The 13958-nt window shown below is 40.2% G+C and overlaps 1 protein-coding gene across 1 annotated transcript in view; it reads right to left on the bottom strand.

Moving 5' to 3' along the window:
* The window catches only part of LOC111142476 (laminin subunit alpha 3), a 271036-nt gene that overhangs the window by 122655 nt on the left and 134423 nt on the right, over positions 1–13958 (bottom strand). Inside the window, exons 19-23 of the mRNA XM_022495666.1 lie at positions 13178–13334; positions 8363–8495; positions 6587–6729; positions 4167–4264; positions 3510–3663 (exon numbers count right to left, since the gene is read on the bottom strand). Coding sequence (XP_022351374.1) covers positions 3510–3663; positions 4167–4264; positions 6587–6729; positions 8363–8495; positions 13178–13334 — 685 coding nt within the window. The remainder of the gene's footprint in view (positions 1–3509; positions 3664–4166; positions 4265–6586; positions 6730–8362; positions 8496–13177; positions 13335–13958) is intronic.

Here is a 13958-nt window from a genome sequence, read left to right as displayed (position 1 = left end):
GGGTCATGAGTTCAAGTCCCATGTTGACCCCAGATCTTACTTAAAAACAAACAAACAAAAACAAAAAATCAGAAGTAGGAAAATTATTTTTAAGAACATAAATTAAAAGCTAATAAACAGGTATGGCTGCTCTAGAAAACAGTATGGAGGCTCCTCAAAAAGTTAAAAATAGAGCTACTCAGCTAGTACTGGCAACTGCACTACTAAGTATTTATCCAAAGTATATAAACATAGTGATTTGAAGAGGGCATATGTACCCCAATGTTTAAAACAGAAATGTCCACAATAGCCTAAATATGAAAAGAGCCTAGATGTCCATCGACAGATAAATGGATAAAGAAGATGTGGTCTGTGTATGTGTCTCTGTGTGTGTGTGTGTGTGTGTGTACACAATGTTGAAGGAACTAGAGGGTATTATGTTAAGTAAAATAAGTCAGTCAGAGAAAGACAAATACCATATGATTTCACTAATATGTGGAATTTAGAAACAAAATAAATGAACATAGGAGGAGGAAAGGAAAAATAAAATAAAATGAAAACAGAGAGGGAAGCAAACTATAAGAGACTCTTAACTATAGGAAACAAACTGAGGGTCACGGCGGGGGTGGGGGAGGGATAATTGGGTGATGGGCATTAAGAAGGGCACTTAATGGTATGAACACTGGGTGTTGCATGTAACTGATAAATCACTAAATTCTATCTCTGAAACTAAAAATATAGTATATGTTAACTAAATTGGATTTTAAAGAGCTAATAAAATAAATAAAATGATAAAAGTCCAAATATGTCTGAAATAACAATAAATACAAATGGATTAAAATCACATTGTGAAACAGAGATGATCAAATTGAAATTAATTATATATATATGAATTTGTTTACAAGAGACAGAGGCTTGGTGTACAACAGTGTGATCTGACTTTAAAAGATGAGCTGTCCAGATTATCTTTCTCAGAAAGAATAAAGAAGGGAGACTCAGGTGGCAGTAAGTGCCAGAGCTAGGAGTTAACAAAGAAATGGGACCAGAGCAGACTTCATGGCATGTGCATGAGACAAAGAGCTATGAATAAACAAAAGAAATCATTTCATAGAAGGAGAGGTGAATAGACAAACACATGAAGAGAAGGGAAGGCTTCTGTGAGAGCCAGGTAGTTCTGTCCCTTGAAGATTTCTGGGAGACCTGAATACTCAGTTCCTTCCCCTGGAATCCTGCCAGACCTCCCTGTATCCTAGAAGAGGAAAAACTATTCATATGAACTAGACTTCTTAGTGGGTTGCTCTTTCAACCCACAGTGCTGACTAGAACATGTAATAGCAGTATGGCTAATGGTTACTGAATGATCACTTGATCACAACAAGAGCCCCTCATGGATTATTTATTTAATAGTAACCATGAGGTAGCTACTATTCTTATCCCCATTTTGTATACTAGTAAATTCAGGCCTAGAGAGATTTTACAGCTAGTTACTGATGACCCAAGACATGAAAGCAGGCAGTTTCACTCCAGAACCATCTTGACCATGACATATGGTTTCCAGAGGAAGGATTACTCTGCATTGCTCCAGGTGGCTAATGACAACCAAAAATTAGCCTACCTCTAGAAGAAGTGACTCCTCCATCAATTTAAGTATTCAACAGAGGCTAAGTGAATGCTTAAAAAGGATAATTTAGAAAGGATTCCTTCACAGGAAGGGAAATCAAATGATTTCTATGACCTCTTCTAAAGCCATTAGTCTTTGAATTTTAGCACAATGATCCACTACAGCACTGTTCAATAGAACTTTCTGTGATACCAAAAATATCCTATAATCTGTGTTTTCCGTTAAGGTGGCCACTGGACATCTGTGATTATTGAACACTTAAAATATGGCCAGTGCAATTGAGGAAATGGATGTTTAGCTCTACTTAGCTTTCATTAATTTAAATTTATGGAAAGCACATGGGCTAGTCATTGCTGTACTAGACAGCCCAAGTCTGTAAGCATTTAGATACAATGGTAAAACAGACTGTTAAATAAAACTGGACAGCCCAGGGCTTACTTTTATGCACCATGCAAATATGGCCTTGCCCAACACCTCAGTGCCATGGCTCTGGGCTGAATCAGAGGCAAAGACACTTCCTGATGAGTCATTAGCATCATATCCTGGAGGCTGGCCCACTTCAACAGCACCTCCCTGCTGTCTGGGGAACACACACACTGTATGCGTGTGTGCATATTTAGGTATGTATGTATTATATATGTACATATTGTGTGTGTATGCATGTATGTATGTATGTGTGTGTGTGTGTGTGTGTGTACAGCATGGGTTGGGAGGGATACAGCAGATTGTTAGAATGCAGTGGGAATGAGATCATTAGCTTTTCTTTATGCATATCTATATTGCTTTACTTGTTACAACAAGTACACACACATATAAATTTTTTGCAAAACAAAAACTCAAATAAAATGAAATGAAGCTAAAGAAATATCCTTAAAATCCTATAACAGCTACCCTAGAAATGTTAGCAATATAGTTTACAAAAAGGTATACATCGAAATATTCAGTGAGAACTAATACCATATATGTTATCAGTCTACACATTCAAGCATGAACACTGGCCTCAAAAGGTACAGAACAGAGAATGTTGTAAAAAGTCAGGAATGGGGGGCGCCTGGGTGGCTCAGTGGATTAAAGCCTCTGCCTTCAGCTCAGGTCACGATCTCAGGGTCCTGGGATCGAGCCCCGCATCGGGCTCTCTGCTCGGCAGGGAGCTTGCTTCCTCCTCTCTCTCTCTCTGCCTACTTGTGATCTCTATCTGTCAAATAAAATAAAATCTTAAAAAAAAAAAAAAAAAAGTCAGGAATGGAAATACAGTAAAGAAAGTTGTGTTTTGTTTTGTTTTTTTCAGTGTCTTTATTTTGAGGGGTTGCACTGTTGTTCTTAGTGTTGATGTACAGGACTTCTAACCCAAATCTTAAATCAGTAGAGTCTTAAATTGTTTTGAGGTTTACAAACTCCGGGAAGAAAAGCAATGCCCAAACCTGTAGTAACCTGTCCTCTAAGCCACAAGGGAGGGGCCTTGGGATGCAGGGGTTCCAGATTTCTGAGCTCAAAGAAATCAGCCCTTACAAACTGCTTAGCCTGAGGGGCTGAACAGTCAGTGAGCAGTGCATCCTTTTAGGGTAAGCTGTGTAGTTTCTAGAGGCTGTTTAGAAAGATCTTGCCCCGAATCAGGTAGAGCAAGACATACCCTTATAAGTCTAGGGAATTAAAAAGGAGAGGATTCTGTGATTGCCCACGTTCCCTGTCCTGTCTAGAAAGTGCTCAAAGACAAACCGTACTGTGCTCCATGGTGCATACTGCCCAGCCACGGCCTGGATCAGAGAACTCAGTATACCTATAATTAACACCTCTGAGAAATCCTTCCAGGTTCCCCTGAATTTGAAGAAGCAGCTGTGGCCAAGGGTTTTCAGCAGACACAGACGGGGAGGTAGTAATAGCTTTGACAGTAAATAAAAGGCTGCCCCACCTCTCTGCCGCTGAGGTCCGCCATGACTGGGTGTGCGGGGGTGGGCTGCCTCACTGCCAAGGCTCTTGGCTCCCCATCAAGCAGGAAGTGTCTGGCCTCACAAGCCAGGGCACAGGGGAATCGGGTCACTGGCAAGTGCTGGTAGAGCAAGCAACTTCAACAACAACGACAACAACAACAACAACAAAATAACAACAGTTACAACTGAGAACAAAACACATCAAAGTACATCCCCAAAGAACTCTCCCCGTTCCATTCACTCATCGTTCCTTCAACAAACTCCTACCACGTGCCTACTGTGGGAATCGGGTGGTAAACCGTCATCTGTGTGAAGAATAAAAACGGAAAGGTCCATAAACCCAGATTCTATTTTAAGCCCTCCCCCTCATCAGATGCTCGACCTTGAAGGTATTACTTGGTCAAGCATCCATATTTCCACAGGCTAGAGGGTGGGTGTCCCTCTACATGCCAACTACAGGGTTCAAAGCATTCTGTGACTCTTGGATATTAGACAGTCAACAGCCTCAGAGAAAGACCACCATTAAACAACTATCCCATGCAACTTGTTGCGGTTGTGAAGCTGAGACCGCTCTCAAATCCTTGCACAAAAGGTCCGTGATTCAGAGGACCCCAATGAGGCCCACTGCCCCTACTAACTTTTCTTGGAGTGGTCCTGAGTCGGCGCACGGCTGGGTGACTGGCAGTTGCAGGGAGGAGGCCTCATAGTAGTCTCTGGGAAGCAGGACCAGGTAGTCCTAGGAAATAAAGACGAAGAGGACAATTACTCAGTTGATGGTGGCCCTTCCTGAGTAATAAAACTATCAGGCATGGTTTGATTAGGTTGACGAGGTTAATAATAACCCGGGGAAGCTCGCTAAAGTTAAACTGTCCCCAGCAGCTGCTTTGTCCCCCTCCTTGACTCCCCAAAACACACAAAGCAACTTGTAACAGGTGCTCCAAGCAGGGGAGATAAGGGTCTCATGGTGAACGTGTTTGTATTCACAACTCAGGCGGGAGATTTTACCCCCCTCTTCTAGACTGTGTATCTGTTCAAAAATAAACAAAGATAATAAACCCTCAACTGATAATCTGGTCCTTTGAAATACCGGTTGCTTTCATCACCACACATCGGAACACCGAATTGTGGATCGGGTATTTCAGCTTTTTATTCCCCCATCAAAGCAATGTTCGCCTGGCATGGTATTAAAAAAAAACAAAAAAATGATGTTTTGTGATCCTGGTGAATCACAGGCTAAAACTGGCTGACTGCCTGTCCTAGGAGATGAGAGGAAGATTGTGTTCCACGGAATGTGCCAAATGAATCCCACAGCGTAAATTCAGCTAAACAGCTCTTCAGGAAAGAGCAGACCTCCAGGTTTCTCAGACACCAATGGTCTGACAGCTTCAGAAGAATGCTGGCACCACTGGCTGTGAGCAGAGGGAAGGAGGGGGGATGTCTGCCACAACTGTGAAGAGACTCATACGCTGACCATAAAGCTATTTCTCTCGTCAGGGCCCTTAATTTGTCTATAACGGAGAAGAAGAGACATGCATGGTGAGGAAAAGTAGGAGATGGTGGCCCAGGGGCTCCGTGGTCTACCATGGGGGTCTCACTATCCCAGTGGGCTTTAATTTAACAGTGGTTATTATTCTCTTACTGAGGTTCCTCAGGTTGGGACCATAGCTCCTCATTGTTTTATTGTCCCATAGATCTTAGAACAGTAAGGGTTGATAGTAGGTGTTCAATAAGATATCTCTAGAGAAAACGGGATCATAACATGGAAGCATATATATGAGTCGCTATACCACGGCACTAACTAAATGTCATCAAGCATCTTCCATGCCTGTGGAGTAACATAATGACCTTCTTTCCATGAATCCAACTTTGTACCCATTATTGGCACCAATGGGATTTTCCTTGTCCTCATTTCTAAGGTCTTTGAAGAACTCTAAAACTTTTGTAAAGCAACAAAGCTTTCTACCAAGAAGATGCAAGAAAAAAAGGGACTGAACGAATAGCATAAACTGTCACATTATTCTCATAAGATCCCAGATTTGGAAAGGACCTAGATAATCACATCCCTATTACAAGTAAGAGGTAACTGGGGCAGTCTTGGAGTTAAAGAACTTGCCTAAGATCTGCTAATGTAGCAAATCAAAAGGATTGTGCCAGAAGGAAAAGCTTGCTCTTTTCCACTCTGACTGGCTGAAACCAAGCTTTGGCCAAAGACTTTATTTTCAGAAGACTTTTTATAAGACATCAATATCTCAGATAGCAATTTCATCCCTTTATTTCCCACAGCTTCTCTGGCTATTCTATTAGCATGGAAGGACAGAGCTTTGCCCTTGATGCTGGGTTCTTTGTCCAAGGCCATCTGTGTGGTGAGACCATTGCCTATGTTTGAGGTAGAAGAAGGCGGGGAATGTAAGAGAAGCACAGGTCCTCCCTTCTCTTTCCGCCACCACCAACTTCACTTATATTAGGATCTGCTCTTCTTTTATCTTCTGATTCATTCCATACGATTCCCAGAGAGGCTGATTTTCTAAGATGTCCTTCTGATTCATAATGAAAAATCCCAAAGAAGCTTTTGAAGGGTGGGGACATATACACATTCAGATTTTACATTTATTCTGGTAACTTTGAGTCATTATGAGTTATAGTTGGTTTGGTTGTTTTTGTCTGAGAGAAGCTGGCTGAAGAATATAAAAGACATTTTAGAGGCGCCTGGGTGGCTCTGTCGGTTAAGCCTCTGCCTTCAGCTCAGGTCATGATCTCAGGGTCCTGGGATGGAGCCCCACATCGGGCTCCCTGCTCAGTGGGAAGCCTGCTTCTCCTCCCACTCCCTTGTGATCTTTCTCTCTCTCTCTCTCTCTCAAATAAATACTTAAAAAAAAAAATATTTTAAGTTGGCTTGTAGGTCATTCGAGGGCAAATGTCACCATAGTTTCCTATGTCTAAAAGGGGAACTGCCTGTGATTTTGTTATCTTATGGTCACTGCGGGTCAGTGTGGGTGGGACCATGCTGGAGGACGGGGAAAGAATCCCACAGAACTCTCCATGGAGGAGGGTCTCTTACCAGGAGGACTCCCTCTGATTTGATACAAGCAATCCATGTCCCTGGTGTAATTGAAAATTGTTCTGCCACACCATTTCCTGGGACGGTGACAAAGGCTGGCTCCTTTCTCGGCAGGAAGATGACTTCTTTGCTTTGAGCAGCACCTATCAGAAATAAAAAGAACCACCTGAGGCGCTTGTCTAGCAGTGACTGTTGGGATTTCGGATACTCAGCTTTAAACATTCCATTTACATCTGAGAAAGTTTAAGGTGGTTACTCATCACCTTACTGATCAGATTTATTGATTTTTTAAAAATGGTAGGCTTGGGGCGCCTGGGTGGCTCAGTGGGTTAAGCCACTGCCTTCGGCTCAGGTCATGATCTCAGGGTCCTGGTATCGAGTCCTGCATCGGGCTCTCTGCTCAGCAGGGAGCCTGCTTCCCTCTCTCTCTCTCTCTCTCTGCCTGCCTCTCTGTCTACTTGTGATCTCTCTCTGTCAAATAAATAAATAAAATCTTTAAAAAAAAATGGTAGGCTTGCATTGCATATGTATAAAACAGACTAGAAAGATATTGATGTGGACAGTGATTAGGTGTCCTGGGATTGTGAGTACCATTTAAATTTGTTAAGTGATTAAGTATATTAATTCCATGTAAACAGCTTAGAGAGGTTCATGGCACAGAGTAATTGTTCCAGTCATTACATTTGATATTAAATTATTTTGTTCTTTTATTTTCTATGGAAGAACATGTGTTCGTTCTGAAATAAGAAAAAGTTGTGGTTTTCTGTTTGTTTGTTTTTGGAGTACAAAGGTTTTCTTCTTCATGGAACACACAGAGGACCTCCTATAGAGGTTCAGAATCAAACCAAACTGCTTAATCTGAGCTGAGCCCACCCGAGCCTTTTTCTTCAGAAGAAACATTTGCTCCAAACCCTTGCATTTTCTCTGCCAACGTCCCCTAGATCCAGGTTCGGGACAGGAGGCAATGCCCACAGCCAACATGCCCTTTGCTCCTCAACGATGGGACAAGAAAGGTGAGGGATTACAGGCCAGAAAACAGGATAATTCAGCACAGAGTGGACAGTCGTATTTGGGAGGAGGCAGAGATCCTTGTATTTCAACCTTAAATTGGATTTCTACAGGCGCCATTTTGTGTCCATGTGGGATTCCTAGCGCTTCCTGGAATCAGCTGCCAGGAAAGATAGATGCTCTAACTCTTGCAGAACAGACTTCCAGGCCTCATGCTCTGACAAGATCCGTCCTCTGACAGGCTAATCTTCTGCCCTCAGGACTCCCTCACCCTTCAGTGATGTTTGCATGTTCCTCTCTGGAGCTCTCTTGGGCTTCATGCTTTACATACCATTCACCTTAAAATTCCTCCCCTCACCCATTTCTCCTTGGCCTATTTGGGGTGCCTGAAACAATGGGAAAATTTAGGGCAGTAGGCCAAGATCCCTCCAATACCACCCCAGAGGTGACACCCACTCTACCATGAATGGGTGATGAATTAGCTTTACCCTGTGGTGATACCATAACCCCTGGGGTTCAGCCAAAACACACAGGTTGTTACATCAAGTTTTCTAAAAGACAGTTAATGATAAACTTAACAGGAAAATTTGAATAAGCAGGATGTTAGAGATTGAAAAAGTAGCAAAGGACAGGGCACTAGGGCACCACCCTCATCAGACTCTGCATCGGACTTCAACTCTTCTCAGAAGGTAACTCTGTGAAACTTGGAGAGAATGTTTCACTAATCAGTTATTTCCTAATCCAAAAGAGGCTTGAAAATTTGCCTACCTGCTTCAGCCCGGTATGGATAAATTGTCACACGACCAGATATGGCTTCTGTTCCAGGGTTAACGTATTTCAGAATAACATGAAACAAAGAGTAACTTGACTTCCCCACATTAAGCATGATCCTCACTTCATTCTGAAAAACACCAAAACGCCAAGAGACAACTGGCTAAAAGTGTCTAACTAGTGGACCAGTGTCCACTAGAGAAACCTGGATGGAGTGTAGTCAATGCTAGCCAAACAGTGACTATACTCGATTCAGGTCTCACTAGTGGACCTGTAATGTATACACATGCCCACTCTCTCTCTCACTCATTCACTCTTCCACTCAGCAAGCACCAAATAACTAACTCTGTAGAAGATGAAAATAGGCAGACCCAGCGATAAATTAAAAACACTTAAAATTAAAGTTATAGTGAAAACCTGTTTCCTCAGCAACTGGGATCCCCTTTGGACTCTTCTGGAATCAGGCAGACAGAGTGAATATAAGCTGGACTAGTGTAAGGAAAGCCATAGTGACAGGGGCAACCATCAGTTGGGAGAAACAAAGAGGCAGAAGAGAAGGAAAGGACAGTGTTATTGGACACCACCACCCCTGTGGAGGGACTGCTCCGGGGTCCGATTCACATACCTAAAATTCTAAATGGTCACAGAAACGTATGTTGGCTAAGTAAAGGTTAAAATACTCCAAACACATTAGTGATAAAATCTAGATGTAACTAAAATATGACCAAGTCATATGGAATTGTTCTCAGACTCTATCCAAAGAGAAAGTAGGCTTTTTAAAAAAAATTATTTTATTTTTTTTTATTGTGATGAGTGTACTCTTTCAACTCTATTTCACCCACCCCCTTCACTGACCTCCCCTCTGGTAACCACCAGTTTGTTCTTTATAGTTATGAGGCTGTTTCTTGGTTTCTCTCTCTCTCTCTCTCCTTTGTTTCCTTTGCTTATTTGCTTTGTTTCTTAAATCCCACATAAAAGTGACATCATATGGTATTTGTCGTTCTCTGTCTTATTTTGCTTAGTATTATACTCTCTAGATTCACCCACATTGTTACAAATAACAAGATTTCATTCTTTTTTCATGGCTGAATAATATTCCATTCCAACGATATAGGTGACAATCCTACAGAAGGATGTAACAATTGTAAATATTTATGCATCCAATATGGGAGTATGCAAATAAATGAAACAGTTATTAACAAGCACAGAGGAAATAATCAATAGTAATACAGTAATTGGGGACTTTAACACACCATTTACATCGATGAACAGATAATCCAAACAGAAAATCAACAAGGAAACAGTGGTTTTGAATGACACCCTAGACCGGATGGATTTAATAGACATATTCAGAACATTCCACCCTAAAACAGCAGAATATACATTCTTTTCAAGTGCACATAGAGCAGTCTCCAGAACAGATCACATATCAGGCCACAACACAAGCCTCAACAAATTCAAAAAGATCAAAGTCATACCATGCACCTTTTCTGACCACAGCATTATGAAACTAGAGAGCAACCACAAGAAAAAATCTGGAAAGAACACAAATACATGGAGGTTAACTAACATGCTACTAAACAATGAGTGGGTCACTCAAGAAATCAAAAAAGAAATAAAATATTACATGGAGACAAAAGAAAATAAAAATACAAGGTTCCAAAATCGTTGGGATCCAGCAAAAGCTGTTCTAAGAAGAAAGCTTACAGCAACACAGGCCTACCTCAAGAGGCAAGAAAAATCTCCAATAAACAACCTAATGTTACACCTAAAGAAGCTAGAAAAATAAAAACAAACAAAACCCAAACCCAGCAAAAGGAAGGAAATACTAAAGATCAGAGCAGAAATATATGATACGGGAACTAAACAAACAAACAAAAAAACAAAAAAATAATCGAACAGACCAATGAAACCAGGAGCTGATTTTTTTAAAAGATCAACAAAATTGGTTAACTCTCTAGCCAGACTCATCAAAAAATAAGAGAGAGAAAGAGTCCAATAAACAAAATATCACTAACAAAAGAGAAGTAACAACAAACACAACAGAAATACAAACAGTTGTAACAGAATGTTGTGAAAAACTATATGCCAACAAATTGGGCAGCTTAGAGGAAATGGATAAATTCCTAGAAACATATAACCTACCAAAATGAAAGCAGGAATAGAAATTTTGAACAAATTGCTAGCAATAAAACTGAATCAGTAATCAAAAAACCCCCCAAAGGCTAGTCTATAGGACCAGACAGCTTCACAGGCGAATTCTACCAAACATTTCAAGAACAGTTAATACCTATGCTTCTCAAACTATTCCAAAATATAGAAGAGGAAGGAAAACTTCCAAATGCATCCTATGAGGCCAGTATCACCCTGACCCTAAAACCAGATAAAACACTACAAAAAGAGAACTACATCTCTGATGTAGTTATCTCAATATCTCTGATGAACAGAGATGCAAAAATCTTCATTAAAATATTAGCAAACAGAATCCAACAGTACATTTAAAAAAATCATTCAGCATGATCAAGTGGGATTTATTCCTGCGCTGCAAGGGGGGTTCAATATTCGCAAATCAGTCAATGTGATATGTCACATCAATATGATCCTTTCAATAGATGCAGCAGAAGTATTTGACAAGGTACAACAACCACCCATGATAAAAACCATCTGCAGAGTAGGTCTGGAGGGAACACATCTCAACATAATAAAGGCATTATTTGAAAAACAGTCAACATCATATTCAATGGTGAAAAACTGAGAGCCTTTCCCTTAAGGTCAGAATAAGACAAGGATGTCCACTCTCACCACTTTTATTCAGCATAGCACTGGAAGTCCTAGCCACGCCAATCAGATAACCCAGAGAAATAAAAGGCATCCAAATCAGCAAGGGAGAAGTAAAACTCTCACTATTTACAAATGACGTGATAATATATACAGAAAACCCTAAAGACTGCACTCAACGTGGGCTTTTTAACTTGACAGAATCCATCTCTAAGGGTTAGTTCCATATTGGAAAATAAAAATGCAAAAATGTATAAGGAGCAAAGTTAGGGGTGATTTGGCAGAGAAACTCTGTCATTTGAAATTCATTTCCTTTGCAGGGCGCCTGGGTGGCTCAGTCAGTTGAGTGTCTGCCTCTGGCTCAGGTCATGATCCCAGAGCCCTGGGAGCCAGCCCCGTGTCACGTTCCCTGCTCAGCAGAGAGCCTGCTTCTCCTTCTCCCTCTGCCCCTCCCCACCACTCGTGTTCTCTCTCCCTCTGTCAAATAAATAAATAAAATCTAAAAAAAAAAAATTCATTTCCTTTGTGTTAACTAGTCATTCTTTCAAACTGTAAATACTGGGAGAAGGTATCCACCTTGACTGGATCACTCACATCCTATTCTGACTTAATGGACTCCACTGCTTTTTTCTGAATCATGAAGATAACGAAACTGAATTTTATATGGGGAAAAGGAGAAAGAAGTGAGGTCTAATGATCTTACGTACTGTTGGGGCGCCTGGGTGGCTCAGTCAGTTAAGCATCCGACTCTTGGTTTCTGCTTGGGTCTTGATCTCAGGGCTGTGAGACTGAGCCCTGAGCTGGGCTCCATGCACAGCACAGAGCCTGCTTGAAATTCTCTCTCTCTCCTTCTCCCTCCCCCCATCCCTTCCCACTCAAGTGCACTCTTTCTCTAAAATAAATAAATTTTTTAAAAAATGGATCCTAGGCACTGTTTGAGAAAGGATCCTGATGGGGGACCCTGATCAGGCAAGAAGCAACTTTAGAACCAATGATGGCTCCAAGAGAACTGTGACCCTGTCCCTGTTCCTCTAAGGGGTGACTTATGTAAACATAACAAGTATAGGATCTGTTAAGGACAAATATTGGGTCACCATGGTCATCAATTTACACCTATGTTCTGAATTTCTCCACTGAGAAACACAATTTCAAGAGAACAACCTCAAAGAGAAATCCTGAGAACAAAACTTTTCAGAAATTCTTGGTAGTAAATATTGCATAAGCGCTAAATGAGAAAATATGTAATTGTAATGAGAAAATTTGTAAATTCCCTAACTATTCCAACAGGAAACCAAGAGCAATGGATACTGTAGAGAAGAATGAAGGAAAGGAGAAATACAGGAAAGGAAAATTAAATAGCATTAAATTCCTCATTGATCTTAGTTTCTATTCATAGAGTAATTCAGAGTTTAAAAAAGCAAAGCAAAACAAAACAAAACAACCAGCATCTGAGGGTTTTGAAGGGGAGGGGGGGTGGGAAGTTGGGGGAACCAGGTGGTAGGTATTAGGGAGGGCACGGATTGCACGGAGCACTGGGTGTGGTGCAAAAACAATGAATACTGTTACACTGAAAAGAAATTAAAAATTAAAAACAACAACAACAACAACAAAAAAACAACAACCAGCGCTGGTCAAATATCAACCACACACACACTATTGGAATTATTTAATCCAATTCATTTTTATTCTCTACAAATGTTTTTAAAGAACCTTGTCTCTTATGCTAAAATATAGATGAATCCCACTTGGAAAACAACTGCTTATAAAAAAAAATCTCTAGAGATAAACACTAGTTTTCTTTAACCCCTTCTTTGTCTGATTTGGTGACCAAATTAAATTAACAGTAAACTATGACTGATGCATTTACTTATCAGTTAAAATCCAATCTTACCCCAAGCCCTACCCATAGTCTGGAGAAAGAGAATCCTGGAGTCAGTTCTGGGGACAGCTCACCTTTTGGGAGGACTCACTGAGAGTGTTTTGACTACGTATATGCCTCACCCTGCCACAAAGCAATTTCTGCTGGCTACATACCTGCACCGAGGTCATCTGAGCATATCCTCTCCAACTAAACTCAGGGAACTCCAGGGGATCAAATCCAAACCTAAGTTCTCTTCCATCAGGTGTGGTACCATCTTCAATCTCATACTTCATATGATGTAAATCCGGGAAATAGTAGTTGTTCTCAGGGCTTTTGCAAATAAAACATGGATACAGCAAGTTAAGTTCACCAATAATCCAAACATTCTTTAATCTCAATAGCTACTGCGAAAACTCCTACCAAATCGACAGAATACAATAAATGAAAAGAAATAAAAGAGAAATCCCCCTGCTTTTTCTTCAAATTATTGCTTTCATTCATGCAAACACTCATAAAACACACCCAACACCTATCGGTCTAAGCAATAAAATGAGAAACTCAGCACAACCCATAATGGTGGCAACCTTTAATATGTTCCAAATGGTTGCCAACAACTTACCAAAATCAAATTAGGTTATTTACTATAATCCACCCATCCATCCATTCATTCATTTATGTACTCATATTCACTCATTACACAAATATTAATATTTGTGTAACAGGCACTGTTGCTAAGTACCTATATGCAATAGTGAATGTGACATAAAATATTTTATATGCTAAGTTTACAAGTTAGATACATTTATGTATATATATTTAATCTATTCAAATATATATATATTTATTTTTTATTTTTTATTTATTTATATTTATATATTTAATATATTTAAATATATTATGTAATATATTTGAATATATTAAATATCTATTATATAATATATATTTAATAATATA

This window comes from Enhydra lutris, unplaced genomic scaffold (assembly GCF_002288905.1).
Source record: "Enhydra lutris kenyoni isolate GAN:26980312 unplaced genomic scaffold, ASM228890v2 scaffoldscaffold8, whole genome shotgun sequence".
Taxonomy (NCBI): domain Eukaryota; kingdom Metazoa; phylum Chordata; class Mammalia; order Carnivora; family Mustelidae; genus Enhydra; species Enhydra lutris.
The sequence above is the reverse complement of the archived record's forward strand: the minus strand, read 5'-3'. Positions and strand labels throughout refer to the sequence as shown.